General features: G+C 45.1%; 1 protein-coding gene across 1 annotated transcript in view; it reads left to right on the top strand.

Annotated features, from left to right (window-relative positions):
* The window catches only part of LOC142401780 (uncharacterized), a 337909-nt gene extending 321969 nt beyond the window's left edge, over positions 1–15940 (top strand). Inside the window, exons 4-10 of the mRNA XM_075487244.1 lie at positions 1043–2562; positions 3173–8406; positions 10837–11050; positions 11485–11717; positions 11833–12123; positions 12207–12313; positions 13822–15940. Coding sequence (XP_075343359.1) covers positions 1043–2562; positions 3173–8406; positions 10837–11050; positions 11485–11717; positions 11833–12123; positions 12207–12313; positions 13822–14045 — 7823 coding nt within the window. The 3' untranslated portion in view covers positions 14046–15940. The remainder of the gene's footprint in view (positions 1–1042; positions 2563–3172; positions 8407–10836; positions 11051–11484; positions 11718–11832; positions 12124–12206; positions 12314–13821) is intronic.
* Positions 15941–16902: the final 962 nt, after the last annotated feature.

A 16902-nucleotide genomic window follows, 5' to 3' on the forward strand; every position in this document is an offset into this window, starting at 1 on the left:
TTGGAAGAATGTTGGCAGAGTTGAGTCCAGGTTTGCATGATTAAAGTCACCATTTATACTCACAAATGCATTTGGATGTTGCGTTTGGAGTTTGGAAACAGAGGAGAGGATGACGTCACTAGCAGCCTCGGCATCAGCTGATGGAGGGATGTAAACAGTGACAATAATGGCGTAGGAGAACTCACGGGGCAAATAGAACGGACGTAATCCCACAGCTAACAGTTCAATGTTCGGGGTGCAGAGACGTTCCTTCACGGTAACGTGTCCGGGGTTACACCACCTCTCATTCACGTACAGTGCAATCCCTCCTCCCTTCTTCTTACCGCTCAGTAAAACGTCCCTGTCCGCCCGTACGGTCGTGAAGCCGGGGAGAGCTGCGCTGTGGTCCGGGACGTGCGCGTGCAGCCATGTCTCCGTAAAGCACATAATGCTGCACTCCCGGTATTCCTGCTGGGTCTTTATCGGCGCGCCGAGCTCGTCCATTTTATTCCCCAGTGACCTTACGTTGCCAATTATTGTTGCTGGAACTGCAGGCTTAAATCTCCTCTTCCTGGTTCTCCGCCAGACTCCAGCTCTGCAGCCCCGGCGTCTCCTCTGCAGCTCCTTCGGGATGTCCTGCCTCGCTCCGGGCAGTAGCGCAGGTTTACACAGGGCTATCAGCTGGTCGCGGGTGGAAACAATGCCGTGGCTCTTCTGTGCGTGGCTCACCGTGACAAAAAGTGATGAAAAGAGGAGAAAACAAACCAAAAAACTCCAGAAACAAAAAGTGGCCATTGTAGGGGATGTTTATAATAAATACTAAAAGAAAGAAACACACAACTAAGAAAAAGTGATAGAAAGGACGAAAAAGGTGAAAAAATCACCGGAGCTGCTGCAACAGGCTGCTAACTAGGGTGCGCCAAAAGATAAAGAATACAAGCACAATACAATAAAAGATCGCATATCAATTCATTAAGACATGCGACATGTATGATCAGCCACTGCTTTGTCGCACAGTCAGTCCAAAAATGAAAAAGCTTAGTTAATTACATTCTTTTTACAGGAAGAATCGAAGAAGAGAAGCAAGAACAGAGGAGACGCCAACAAGAGGAGCAACGCAGGAGGGAAGAAGAACAGAGGAGACGCCAACAAGAGGAGCAACGCAGGAGGGAAGAAGAACAGAAGAGACGCCAACAAGAGGAGCAACGCAGGAGGGAAGAAGAACAGAGGAGACGCCAACAAGAGGAGCAACGCAGGAGGGAAGAAGAACAGAAGAGACGCCAACAAGAGGAGCAACGCAGAAGGGAAGAAGAAGAGAAGAGACGCCAGGCCGAGCTCGAGCGAATGAGGAGGATTCAAGAGCAGATTGAGCAGCAGAGACGTGAACAAGAAAGACTAGAACAGGAAAGACTAGAACAGGAAAGACTAGAACGGCAAAAACTAAAACGGCAAAGACTAATACGGGAAAGACTAGAACGGCAAAGACTAGAACAGGAAAGGCTAGAACAGGAAAGGCTAGAACAGGAAAGACGAGAACAGGAAAGACTAGAACGGCAAAGACTAAGACAAGAAAGACTAGAACGTCAAAGACTAAGACAGGAAAGACTAGAACGACAAAGACTAAGACAGGAAAGACTAGAACGACAAAGACTAAGACAGGAAAGACTAGAACAGGAGAGACTAGAACAGGAGAGACTAGAACAGGAGAGACTAGAACAGGAAAGGCTAGAACGGCAAAGACTAAGACAAGAAAGACTAGAACGTCAAAGACTAAGACAGGAAAGACTAGAACGACAAAGACTAAGACAGGAAAGACTAGAACAGGAGAGACTAGAACAGGAGAGACTAGAACAGGAGAGACTAGAACAGGAGAGACTAGAACAGGAAAGGCTAGAACGGCAAAGACTAAGACAGGAAAGGCTAGAACGACAAAGACTAAGACAGGAAAGACTAGAACGTCAAAGACTAGAACAGGAAAGACTAGAACGGCAAAGACTAGAACAGGAAAGACTAGAACAGGAAAGACTAGAACAGGAAAGACTAGAACAGGAAAGACTAGAACAGGAGAGACTAGAACAGGAGAGACTAGAACAGGAAAGGCTAGAACGGCAAAGACTAAGACAGGAAAGGCTAGAACGACAAAGACTAAGACAGGAAAGGCTAGAACGACAAAGACTAAGACAGGAAAGACTAGAACGTCAAAGACTAGAACAGGAAAGGCTAGAACGGCAAAGACTAGAACAGGAAAGACTAGAACAGGAAAGACTAGAACAGGAAAGACTAGAACAGGAGAGACTAGAACAGAAAAGACTAGAACAGGAAAGACTAGAACAGGAAAGACTAGAACAGGAGAGACTAGAACAGAAAAGACTAGAACAGAAAAGACTAGAACAGGAAAGACAAAGGAGGAGGATCCAAGAACAGATTGAGGAGGAGAATGAGGCCTCCAGAAGAACGCTCTCCCAAGCGAAGGAAAGGCTTCAGGAGCAGCAGCATCTCAAAGCACGAGGGCGCCACCTGCAGCACAGCCAAGTTCTGCACCAGATCGTGGAAGATCATGCAGCTCACATAGAGAGGGATGAGGTTGGTTTTAACTGGGGATTCCTGGGCTTACCAGAGAAAATCCTTTTCATATTTACGTTGAGTTGTTCAGTGGACACAGTTATCCAAAGATCTGCTTCAGTGGAGGAAGAAATGCAGGTCTGCACATTAAGAGCCAATTAATTTCAAATGTATTTAAGTACAGAGTACAATTAAAGTTGGTGAAGGGTCCATGTGATGTTAGGATGTTAAAGGTGTCACTGTTGGGTATTATCTGCATAGCAGCAATACAAGTAGCAATACGAACTCTTAGAGTCAGTATCATATTCATACGAGGAGGATATTCTGTGAGAGGAAGTCCACAATTTTGAAAACGCCTCTTTTGGAACTTTAAATAGAAACAGAAAAAGCCAAACTAGTCAATAGTTCTCGACTTGACTTTACCCGAGCCTCCTTGAATGCAGTGAAGTAGTCATCAGACGTATCAGAGCTGGTACAATCCGAGGAAGTTTCATTCTCCATATAAAGACTTCCTATCTAACTAACTGTTTACGGGTCCCAGGTATTTAACCTCTTGTAGGAATGTTGGTTTGTGGGTTATTGTTACTTTTGCTCGTAATTTAATCGAGGCTTTTCCTCTCTTTTAATGCAGCTTGGTGAAGTGGAGCAGGAATTTGAAGAACTTTTGACAAAGTACCAAATCACAGAGAATGAAAATGTAAAGACAGACCTGGAAGACAGGATGAAGACTCTCCAAAATGAGCTGATATCAAATCATTTCAGAGAAAACGAGATCCCCATCTGCCCACTGTGGGCTTTGGACCAGGCAACTGGATACGTGGAGCTGCCTCTGACTGAGAGGTTCGGTGTTCTGGAGGCGGTGGTGAAGGTTACACGGGAGGGTAACTCAGAATTTGAGGCTGGACAAGACAAGAAGATTGAATTCCTCCTGAGTTTGCAAGATCAGCTGCATGTTACTAATCCAACATTGGCCAGAAAAGTGTTAATAAATGTTCTTGATATGACTTCGCCGCTGCCCAAAGCAGGGAAGGAGATCCTCAGTCAAATCCTGTTCAATAACATCTGGACACGAAAAGAAATCAAGCTTTTCATGGGAAGGGCCCGAAGCATAGATCAGGAACAAGTCACCCAGATCCTCCACAAAGTGTGCACCTACCGGCTGAGCTGCCTCCTGGCTCTCTCTGCACTAAATGACAAAGATCCTGTAGCCTATATACAAGGCTGCGTATCATCTGAGGCCGACAAAGATGGTGACACCATCTTGAGTGAAATGCTGGACAAAAACTACCCAGAGCACATCCTGTCCCAGCTGGAAGATATTCTGAGGTATGTTGAAGATGAACTGCCCAAACAGAGGAGAGTGAACATTACTGCAAAGATGATTGAAGAATGGAAAAGAATGATAGTTTCACTTGATTTTGCTAAGCCTAACACTGATACTCTGAAGAAGGTCCTGGTTGTGCTGTCCATAGCCATAAAGAAATGTACCACATTCACCACTGCAGGAGGGGAGAAGGTCCAAGGCTACTTCCCCAGACTGACTCAGCTTGCATCGTTGCTTTTACTGCTGCTGCCACAGTTTCAGGATAAAAAAGGTTGTCTCCTGGAAATTGGAACTGGAGAAGGAAAGACTTGTATTTTAGCCATGTTTGCTACGATCCAGGCAACACGAGGTGCAGCGGTGGACATCGTGACAAGCTCTCCTTTGCTTGCAATTCGGGATCAAGAAGAGTGGAAAAGTCTTTATGCCCTGTTTGGTGTGACATCATGCCCCGTGCCTCCACAACATCAGGACAAAAGCTCTTTTGAGAATCAGGATAAACTGCTTGAGAAGGCGTACGAGAAGCAAGTAGTTTATGGTACCGTCAGTACGTTTGCAGCAGATATACTGAGACAAGAGTTTGAGAAGAAAACCACTCGAGGGCACAGGAAGTTTGAGTGTGTGATTGTGGATGAAGTGGACTACATGACGCTGGACAGTGGAGTTCAAGTGACCTTCCTGTCACACCAAGCCAGCAGCTTGAGGCACGTGGAACAAGTCCTGACGAGCATCTGGGCCATGATGTCCGGCTGCCGCCCAATAGAGATGTTTGAAACTGGGGAGATCCAGTGGGCAACCAGGATCCAGCACTTTCACAAGACTATGAAACAAGCTGCGATGGGTCCAGAATCTGAGGATTTTCCAGAAAATGACATACTGATGCTGGGTGCCAAGCTGGGGTTTTATCCACAGGAGGACATGGACGCACTGAACAAAGCAATGACTCAAACACAAACGGAGAACGACAGCTCTGAGGACGACAGGTGGAAAGCCACTGAAAACATCATGGCCCAAATCGGACCTAAAGAGCAGTACGAGCTGCTCAGTGAACTTCAGAGAACAGCAGATCACAGCGTGGCTGTAGATTGTTACTCACTGGTCAATAACAAAGCCAAACTGTACAGGAAGGGAAGCTCTCACAGAGATCCTGATGTCAGCATGCTTCTGCTGCAGAGTGGACGGGCCTGTGAAATCATGTCTGAGGAATCTCTCATTGAGGGAACTGTTGACAAATTAAAATCTCGGATTAAATATTCCAGTGAATGTTCCTTACAGTCAATGAAGGAATCCGAGGGGTTTATCGTGATTCCGTCTTTCTTGAAGGAATACGTTGGGCACCAGCTGACCGTTTTTGCTGAGAATGCCTTGAAAGCCATCAGAATGACTCCAGGAAGAGAGTACATGATCGACAAGGACGCCGAAGCTGACAGAGCTGGTTTCAGTGGGGCTGAGAATCATCAGTATGATGCCATAGTTCCAGTGGACTTTCAGGCCAGTGGAGTGCTGGAGAAAAACAAGCGCTGGGGGGACGGCCTGCAACAGTTTCTGGAGATGAAGCACCAGCTGGCAGTTTCACAGCTGTCCAACGTGACCAATTACATGTCAAATGTTCACTTCTTTAAAAGGTACCTCAGTGGAAAAGGCATTTTTGGTGTCTCTGGGACGTTAGGGGGCGACGCTGAGAAAGTATTTCTAGAACGACAATATAAAACAGCGTGTTATGCCATTCCAGCTCACCGCCATAAAAAGCTCGTAGAGCTGCCGGCAGTTCAGGTGAGAGGAGGAAACGCCGAGTGGATCCAGGTGATCGGTGAAACTGCATGGAGAGCTGCCGACAGGGGGCAGGTTGTCCTGATCATTTGTGAGGATGTCAAGACTGCAGATGAGCTGAAGACTCAAATGCAAGGCCAAGAAAGATCACCTGACCAGATCACCATGTACACAATCAGTGCAAAGCACAACATCGAGAAACAGACGTTCGGCCGGGGAAACGTCATCATTGCTACAAACCTCGGAGGCCGTGGGACGGACATACACGTTCAGCAGGAGGTAAACGAGCGTGGAGGACTCTTTGTGCTTCTCACGTACTTCCCTGGAAGTCAGCGTGTGGAGAGGCAGGTCTTTGGGCGCACTGCCCGAAAAGGAAACCCGGGTATGGTGCAGATGGTACTCAACCAGCACCATCTCGTACCGGCATACCAAGGCCATTCAGTGGAAACCATGAGACAGCTCAGAGAGGAGTACGAGGTCAGCCGTTTAGATGGCATGGAGAGAAACGAGCTGTTTGAAATCGAGTCAAAGGAAGATCTGTTCTCCAGATTCTGTCAATTTCTCTGTGACTTTGACAAGAATTACACACAAAAGGAGAGGAGTGACCTCACATCAATGAGGCTGAAAGATGTTCCACAGTGTTTTAAGGTCCATCGTGACAAGTTTGATTATCAAACTGCGCTCAATGCTTTGAAAGAATCGTGGGCTTTGTGGCTCATCCTCCATGGAGAGCGCATCGGTGAGCGTGATATCCCCACACTGAGGGAAGACCTGATGAAAGACTTACAGAAGACTGCTGAGCTCCTCCTGAAGGGGAGAAGCAGCAATTTCTACGACTACATCGAACTGGCAAAAAGCAGAACCGCCATGCACCAAATCACAAAAAAGAAAAGTGACTACGGAGCTTTACGTTATTGGCAGAGTGCTGCAGAGTGTGATCCTTTCTACAGTGCTGTGGCGCTTTATAACCAAGCATACATCACGGTCAACCTGGGGAAGAAGAACTACATAACCGAGGCTAAGAGGTTGTTGGAGAAAGCAACAACTGCCGTGGATGTATATCTGTCTGAAACAACCAACACAATGATGTTTTGTAACTTCTCAGTGACCAAAGACTTTGCACCCCACCACAAAGACAGCAACCTGCAGAGCCAGATGAAAGCCAGGATGAGTGTCTTCAAAGCTTGGAAAGGGTACATTGAAAGTGCCTTGAAAACTCTCGAACAGATTGAAAAAAGCAAAGGTGAGGCAATAACAGAGGATTCCAGTGTCTACAGTCTATCAAGAGACCAAGATCCCATCACCACTAAGGAACTGATGGTCCTCCATGAGTTTGGCCTCTGCATGGTGTTCCAGGTTAAAAAGAAGCCGGAGTTCTCCCTCGATGCTCTGATTTGTTGTTGTCTTGGTGCTCTTCAGGTAGCAGCAGGGGTTCTTGTTTGTACTCTGTCATGTGGCAGCGCCAGTCAGTTTGGACTTGGGCTGATCAGTGAGGGAGTGTCTGACATGATTGATGGGATCAAAGGCATGATACAGGGGAGCTTTGATTGGGCCGAGTGGGCGATATCCAAAGCTATCAGCATCGGAGTGTCTCTGGTCTTTGGTGGATTCAGCAGACTGAAGAAAGCTGTGAGTGCTGTGGGTAAAGGGACAAAGGGCCTGATCACTGGGGCTAAGACTTACTCGGCCATCACGGTGAAACAGTGTTTTAAACATGCAGCAAAGTACACTGTTCAGGAACTGGGGAAGCAAGGATGTGTCACCGCTCTGAACTATGCTATTGACAAGGGAATGGAAGCTTTTTTCAAAAAAGTTCTGAGCTCTGCCTTCAAGGACAAAGTACTTTCGTTGATAAGAGCTAATGTTCGCCTGGATACAGTTCTCACAGACTTAATTTGCTCAGGAATACCAAAGACTGCCATAAAACAAGGGTTTAATGACTTCAGAATCGACAGGAGATGTGAGGAAGAGATGCGTCAGTCAGTGGATATGATGACAACAAGCATTATTCCTGACCTCATGATGGATTGTACCAAGGTTATGAAGGTTCTTGACAGACTTTCAGAGGTCTGTGGAGCTATAACAGGACATGTAAAGGAACAGAAAGGGTTGCAGTTGGCCATGAAGTGTTTGAAGTCAGCTCAATACATCACACTTTGTACACAAATACAGAGATCCTTTCCCACAGAGGACGTCATCAATAACACCTTTATTCCTCAGTTGGTGGAAACCATGAATGAGCTACCACATGAAAAGTACGACCAGGATGGAAGACACCAGTTATCAGATGTGGAACGTCTTAAAAAAGAGCTCATCAACATCATAGCAGAAAGTGTTTCAAACTCATTTGTTGAGGCTTGTTCCAGGCACATGTCCTCCTTCATGAACAGAGCCTGCATGACTAAAATAAGCAACGCTGCTGGTAGTGCTGTCAGCAATTTACTTGGTAGGACTGATGCCCAAAGTTTCTTTGACAACCAGGTGTATAAGCACCATGTAAACAAGGCCATCCGAGGTCCATGTGAGTCCCTATCAGAGGCTGACAAGAAGGACTTAGACTGTTACATTGAGGGTATCTGTGATGTTAACCGGCCTGCTACAGCTTTGGACATCCATGTCCTCACTCAAAGTGACTCTCTTCAAGGAAAAGGCATCAGACTGATGGTGGTGGACAAACATGGGCGCAAACTTTCAGAGGATTATTTTCCAGGAAAGGACAGTTCTGCAGGTGATATCGTGCTCCAACTGAAGAAAGATCCAGAAACTCCACAACAGTGAGTAACACTTACACTGAAGGTGGTGCCGAGGCCTGTTTTATCTATAGTGTGTGTTATTCTTCTTCTCCCAATTGAATCACATCTTCCATTTATATAGATTACACATAATTATGGGTGCCAATGCCGAAGGCATTAGACACACATATTACTCTGTTGCCAGACTCTTATTATTCTCCCGTTTCCGCCCTAAAGTTCGGCGCGCTACTAGTCTAGCAGTGATGGTCCGACCGGCATAAAAAGCACACCGCTGCGTGCGCATCGATCGGGAATGGTGTGCAATGACTTTTGGCTCTCATTAGTCAAAAGGAATTCCGGAAAAATGGGAAAAAGTGGGAAAATTGTGGATGGGAAAATACATTGAAAATTCAAAAATAGGGCAGTTAGGGGCAAACTACCGTATTTTAGAGGCCTTATAACTCAGCCATACAGCATCACACAGACCTCATTCAAAGTTTATATATGACAATAGACTCTCAGCTTTAACAGAACTAAAGGTTTGTTGATACATTATACAGCTTTGACACAATTTACGTTTTAGGTAGACTAAAACTCGGCCGAGGTGCTTCTCCCACTCAAATCCCCACTCTAAATTTGATACTGCACCAATTCCTCAAACAAATGTCTCTCATGTCCAAAATATCTGCCCGATTTGGACAAATTTTACTTCAAAACATAGGTATTTTTGTCCTCTGTCACACAATGTCACACTCATTGAGCTCTGCCTCACAGATTTCTCACAAATCACTTCTGAGCACAGAGTCGCCCCTCCAGCTGACATTCCGCCCATTATAAACGCCTAAAATCATAACATCCCCGCAAAAAATGATTTTAAAACTGCCATAAAAAACTAACCACACATAGTAGCCGAATAAAGATTACACTGCTGGCTTCTGCCGTCTCTTTTGGCATGGTTCCGTCTCCGTAGCAACGCATTAGGAGCCCGCACCTGCTCCTGTTACCGGGGCAACGCCTCGTTAGCCTGCTCTGTTCTGAGACTGCTTATGAGGGCAGAGCCAAGATGGCTGCCCTGTTATAACAGCTAAATGTTATAAATCTGATCTGCTTTTCTCCTTTAAACTGATAGTAAAGGGAAAATACCCACAATGCAATGGGACAATGCACTGAAAAGCACTTAACGAGGTCATTTTGAAAATGCCATAAAAGCTGTATTTTAAACAGGACTTTGATCAAAAATGACATAGCTGTCTACAGCAGACCTGTCCTCTCCATTCTGGGTCTCGCAGAGATTTTAAAACTGCCATGAAAAGACGAGCCACACATAGTAGCCAAATAAAAATTACACCGCTGGCTTCTCCCGTCTCTTGGGGCGCTGACGTTTCAAGAATTATTTGGATACGACTTTTACTTTTCGAACAGCGACCGTTTGTTCCAGGCCTACGAATCACAATTAAAACGCCAGGCAAAAAAGAGAGATAGAGAAGCGTCAGTTGGAACTCACGAGCCGCAGCTGTGTCTCCTAGCAACAGCTTATCAGCTGCAGGGCATTGCAGGCATTTTGAACATACCCACAATGCAATGAGAAAATGCACTGACAAGCACTTAACGAGGCCCCAAAATGAATTTTGAAAATGCCATAAAAGCTGTATTTTAAATAGGATCTGGATAAAATTAACCTAACCGTCTACAGCAGACCTGTCTTATGAATTTTGGTTCTATGCAATGGGAAAATCGATTGAAAACCACTTAACAAGCCAAAAATGACAAAAACGGCCCTATTTTGGAGGCCTCATAACTCAGCCATACAGCATCACAGAGAACTCATTCAAACTTTATATGTGACAGGAGACTCTTAACTTCAACTGAACTAAATGTTTTGTTGATAGGGCGGGCAGTAGATTGGCACCCATCAAAATTTCTTCAGAAATTTTCTAGTTGTTATAATCATGTGTAATCCACCAAACATACCAGGATCTGTACTATGAAACATGTATGACATATTCTGGTTATTTTGAGATTATCTGGCTTAATCAGCTCTAAATTTATACATCTCCCTTAGTGGTGCTACAATGTTCATTTATCAAAGTTAACTTTGGTTTTCCAAGGGCACTTTCGCACCAGGATAGTCCAGGGGACTCTGGATTGATTGGGTGGGCAATGCTGAAATGTCACTCCTTCATTGAGTTTTTTGGTAGATAATGTGCTCATATTGGCTTTATCGAATAAGGTTATTTTCAGGAGAGGCTCAGAGTAGCCGCCTCCCTGCACCAAAAACAGATCATTGAGGTGGTTCATGCATCCCATCTTCCTTCTTTTTGGATGAGGAGGCCTTGGGGCAGACCCAAGACCTGCCGGAGAAACAACATCTCTCAGCTGGCTTCAAACGGCTCTGTGTCCTTTTCCGTGTACATTTCTTCTGTTTTTACATCTACAATTTTCCATTTGTGTTTTGATTTCTTTTGTTTGTAGGACAGGAGGAATCCTCTCAAAGCTCTGGAAACGGGCCCGGGGTGAACAGAGCCCCTACAGTGGACACTTTGAAATTCTCAGACGAGATGGTTCTGTGGTCCCGGTGTATTCAGAGGGTCAGAACTGCCTGTACCATGCTGTTGCCCAGGCAACCAACAGGTCAGCTGATCTGGAACAGCAGGCGGTGATCCTTCGTAACCAAGTCAAACATTCTGTGAGTTCTTTACACACCACATATAATTATGGGATTAATGTTAATATTGTTGGCATGAGTGAAATGTTACGTTTTTTTTTTTTATTTGTAAGATACCAATAATTCTTCAAAAAATTTGAAATCTGAAAAGAAACATGGATCGATGGTTTTTTGTGTCCTTCTGTCAGAAACATTCAAACACTCACATTTACAAACAGGCTACATACAGAGGCATCCGTGCTATTTAATGTGAGGAAGAGCTGTGTTTTAGGACAAATGTCTGTCTCAAAAAGACAAACTGCTGTATCCCCTCATGTTTCAGTCCTACGACCAGCGTTAAGCACCTGAGGTGATCTCTGATCGTCTCTTATCGTCTCTTATCGTCTCTGATCGTCTCTGATCGTCTCTTATCGTCTCTTATCGTCTCTGATCGTCTCTTATCGTCTCTTATCCAGCTCCAACAGGACACGTCCAGGTATGCAGCGGTTCTGAAGCTGCAGAGAGGATATGAGGAAACCAACAGGTCACCTGTGAAATACACCATCGCTGGAGGAGGAAGGAAGACACAGCATGAGGCCAAAGAAATGTTTAAAGACAGACTGAACACGACTAAGATGGAGGATCTACCTGAAAAAGATCTCTCTATTATCAAAACCTACAACCTTGGTCTGATTGGAAAATTTGACGAGTAAATTAATTTTAATCTGAGCAACATTTTATGTGTTAAAGCTATTCTAAACAAATTTCCAACACATCATAAACTTATCATGTAAATGTAAATGTTGCTTTTTTTTCTTTTAAAGCATAAAAGGGGTCCGGAGGGCAAATGGATCTACAAACATCAACCCCGATAACAACAGCAGCTCTCCTGTGAACGCAGACCACATCCCACCTATAAACACCTTTCAGAAGGCCCATGAAATGTTGAACCGGCCCGAGAACAGAGAGCTGAAAGAAAAGCTGAGAAGAGATCACGCAGGACTTTATTCAATGGTTGATGGAAGAGGAAACCGCGGGCTGTGCAGAGAGGTTCTTACACACCACCACAAACTGGCCCTGACCACGGGCAACAGCACAGAGTCTCATGCAGTCCGGTAAGAGCAGCCCTCTCCTGGTTTCACCTGAACTGAAAGGTTCTCTCTGTGAACACTTCCCTTTCTTTTCTTGCTGTTTGCAGGACAAAGCTCGCCCAAGTTCTTCTGAGTGGAGATGAAGTCAAACTGATGAAGATGTCAATGATCGTGGCCAATCCAGAGATGTCAGAGTCTCTCAGACGGGACGCAGGTGTGTTGAAAAGTGATTTAACCCTTTGTGCGGTCTTAACATCGTGTTTACTCCCTTTGTCCTACGGGTCCAAAATGCCCCGCCCTACCAAAGCCCCAAAATAAAGCAACTTAATTGAATTTTAAATCCAAAATCTATTTTGTATGATGAAACCACCTGTTATTTATCTATTCAACTCAATTCAATACATTTTTTATCATGTATTGGATGGATGGATGGATGGATGGATGGACGGATGGATGGATTGATTTGCTGCAGCCATTGTGTACGATACAAAGTTTGGATACAAACTGTCATTCGATGGCTGGATGTGTCCAACACCATGATGGGGACATCCAGTGAGGCCATCACGGGGACATCCAGTGAGGCCACCACGGGGACATCCAGTGAGGCCATCACGGGGACATCCAGTGAGGCCATCACGGGGACATCCAGTGAGACCATCACGGGGACATCCAGTGAGGCCATCACGGGGACATCCAGTGAGGCCATCACGGGGACATCCAGTGAGACCATCACGGGAACATCCAGTGAGGCCATGATGGGGACATCCAGTGAGACCATCACGGGGACATCCAGTGAGGCCACCACGGGGACATCCAGTGAGGCCATCACGGGGACATCCAGTGAGGCCACCATGGGGACATCCAGTGAGGCCATCACGGGGACATCCAGTGAGGCCATCACGGGGACATCCAGTGAGACCATCACGGGAACATCCAGTGAGGCCATGATGGGGACATCCAGTGAGGCCATGATGGGGACATCCAGTGAGGCCATGATGGGGACATCCAGTGAGGCCATCACGGGGACATCCAGTGAGGCCACCACGGGGACATCCAGTGAGGCCATCACGGGGACATCCAGTGAGGCCATCACGGGGACGTCCAGTGAGCCCATGGTGGGGACATCCAGGGAGGCCACCACGGGGACATCCAGTGAGGCCATCACGGGGACGTCCAGTGAGCCCATGGTGGGGACATCCAGTGAGGCCATGGTGGGGACATCCAGTGAGGCCATGGTGGGGACATCCAGTGAGGCCATCACGGGAACATCCAGTGAGGCCATCACGGGGACATCCAGTGAGACCATCACGGGAACATCAGAAGCTCTGGCTGAAGAGGAAGGACCCAGCTGGTTGGACGCTGGACCTTGGAAACTTTGATGAGATGAGGAGTCCACCTGACAGCCAGAAGATGGACTGCTCAGTGACACTGTGGAGAGGAACTTTGGCCCTTATCATATCCTGCATGACTGAGAACATTGATATTTATACAGTTTTGTTTGATAGATCTACCTCACTTGTTTTCAGTTGTCATTGAATATTTACAAATTGTTCACCACAAGTATGAAAATCGTGAATCCGACCTCATCCCCACTCATGACTTTTTCCAGATAAAAGCATCCTTTAGAAATCATCTCCGGCCCATGTTTACCATCCGTCAGGGTAACGAGAGGTTGATTTGATATGAAACTAATTCGGTTTTCTTTGATCATGAATTCTCCAGGTATCACTCGAGGCAACAACAGACCTGATATTTTGTCCAGAGAAGCGACCAGGCAGTACCACGGAATTGGAGACCATCTGTTGGTGAATGAATACCACAAGATGGGAGTCATAAACGAGAAGGCAGCAGAAAGTCTTCATCAGTGGCAGAAAGGCCAACTCTACTCCAGGAATTCAGCAGAATATCACGAACTCCTGGATGTGCTGAGACATAAACGATTATAAAAGCATCTGACCTGTTAAACACCTTTTATGTGCAGCCGCAGCCAAACGGCCGGACACACCTGCCAATTAAAAATGAATGGGTATGGGTTAAACCCAACACAGCTGTCCATTAAAAATGAATGGGTAGGAGTTAAACCCAACACGGCTGTCCATTAAAAATGAATGGGTATGGGTGAAACTCAACATACCTGTCCATTAAAAATGAATGGGTATGGGTTGAACCCAACACGGCTGTCCATTAAAAATGAATGGGTAGGAGTTAAACCCAACATACCAGTCCATTAAAAATGAATGGGTAGAAGTTAAACCCAACACGGCTGTCCAATAAAAATGAATGGGTAGGAGTTAAACCCAACACGGGTGTCCATTAAAAATGAATGGGTAGGCGTTAAACCCAACACGGCTGTCCATTAAAAATGAATGGGTAGGAGTTAAACCCAACACGGCTGTCCATTAAAATGAATGGGTATGGGTTAAACCCAACACGGCTGTCCATTAAAAATGAATGGGTATGGGTTGAACCCAACACGGCTGTCCATTAAAAATGAATAGGTAGGAGTTAAACCCAACACGGCTGTCCATTAAAAATGAATGGGTATGGGTTAAACCCAACACGGCTGTCCATTAAAAATGAATGGGTATTGGTGAAACCTAACATACCTGTCCATTAAAAATGAATGGGTATGGGTTAAACCCAACACGGCTGTCCATTAAAAATGAATGGGTATGGGTGAAACCCAACACGGCTGTCCATTAAAAATGAATGGGTATAGGTTGAACCCGACATACCTGTCCATTAAAAATGAATGGGTATGGGTTGAACCCAACACGGCTGTCCATTAAAAATGAATAGGTAGGAGTTAAACCCAACACAGCTGTCCATTAAAAATGAATGGGTATGGGTTAAACCCAACATACCTGTCCATTAAAAATGAATGGGTATGGGTTAAACCCAACATACCTGTCCATTAAAAATGAATAGGTAGGAGTTAAACCCAACACAGCTGTCCATTAAAAATGAATGGGTATGGGTGAAACCCAACATACCTGTCCATTAAAAATGAATGGGTATAGGTTGAACCCAACATACCTGTCCATTAAAAATGAATGGGTAGGAGTTAAACCCAACATACCTGTCCATTAAAAATGAATGGGTATGGGTGAAACCCAACATACCTGTCCATTAAAAATGAATAGGTAGGAGTTAAACCCAACACAGCTGTCCATTAAAAATGAATGGGTATGGGATAAACCCAACACTCCTCTCCATTAAAAATGAATGGGTAGGAGTTAAACCCAACATACCTGTCCATTAAAAATGAATGGGTATGGGTGAAACCCAACATACCTGTCCATTAAAAATGAATAGGTAGGAGTTAAACCCAACACGGCTGTCCATTAAAAATGAATGGGTATGGGTTAAACCCAACATACCTGTCCATTAAAAATGAATAGGTAGGAGTTAAACCCAACACGGCTGTCCATTAAAAATGAATGGGTATGGGTTGAACCCAACACGGCTGTCCATTAAAAATGAATAGGTAGGAGTTAAACCCAACACAGCTGTCCATTAAAAATGAATGGGTATGGGATAAACCCAACACTCCTCTCCATTAAAAATTAATGGGTATGGGTTCAAATGGGTTAGAAATAAGAACAATAGATAAAATCAGAAGTCAAAATGTGATTACGTTAAAAACAAGCTTTTTAAACACTACATCAGTATTATCACATATTTACAGGCTGTATTCTTTATATTTGTTTGTAAACATTATAACTTTGCTTCTGCTTTAGATAAATGAATGAAGAGTTTCTTCAGGTTTATCGTAGTCTGTACACTGGTTTACGATAAGTTACGCAATAAATAAATGAACCCCTGCTGCTGTAAAATCAAATGGTCTCTGTGTTTTCTTACCATATTTTTACGGTGAAGTTGCCGGTATTTTCATGTAGTTTCAGATTTTTTTTACAGCGTAGGAAGTTCCTTCTGTTCCTTCTGTTTTTTCGTTTTTTTTTATTTATTTCAGCCTTCGGTTATCAGGCCCCTCTCTGTGGAACCAGCTGCCATTGGTGACCTTTGGATGACCTAAAAAATAATCTTTAACATCTCAGAAACCAAAGAAACACTAACCGATCACACGCTAACACACAGTTCTCTGCGTAAACAAATATGTTTAAAAATATCTGTTTTGATTAAAGATAATAAATATAACCATTTCTATTAAAATATAACAACCCGAAAAGATAACTGATGCAGTTATAGATGCCTGAATGTCGCCCCCAACTGGATGAATACAGCATAAAGGGCGGTTTATGGTCGGAAACCAGGTCGTCTGCGTGTGTGTCGCAGTTAACGCAGACATGCCCCCCCCCTTACGCAGACACTCTGGTGCACCTCCCCAAAATGTACTCACCGCAGACAGTGCCGCAGATATCGTCGCAGGGAGGAGAGAAAGGAGGCCTCTGATTGGTCAACTCTACATCCGCTCTACACTATGCATATTTCCGGTTTGCTAACCGGCTAATGGTGACGCTAACCGTGCTAACCGTGACGATTCTTTCGCCTCTCTGCCAGCTCCAGTAGTAGCAATATTTCTTCTATTTCTAGATCGATCAGCTGCATCTCAATCAAAGTGCGCATTCGTCCAGTCGCCGTTGTTGTTGAATGACCTCCGTAACCGGAAGAGAAACACGCCACCCACCACACCCACAGTCCTAGCTTGTTGGTGATTGTCCCTCTTGCGTTGTGGCGTGGGATCAACATAGCGCAGACCGCGCTTCAAAATTGGGCAAAAATAACTGCGTCATGTCTGCGACAAGCTCACTGCGACACACTGCTGCGAGACTATACACGGCC

The sequence above is a fragment of the Odontesthes bonariensis genome, chromosome 16, assembly GCF_027942865.1.
Source record: "Odontesthes bonariensis isolate fOdoBon6 chromosome 16, fOdoBon6.hap1, whole genome shotgun sequence".
Lineage (NCBI taxonomy): Eukaryota > Metazoa > Chordata > Actinopteri > Atheriniformes > Atherinopsidae > Odontesthes > Odontesthes bonariensis.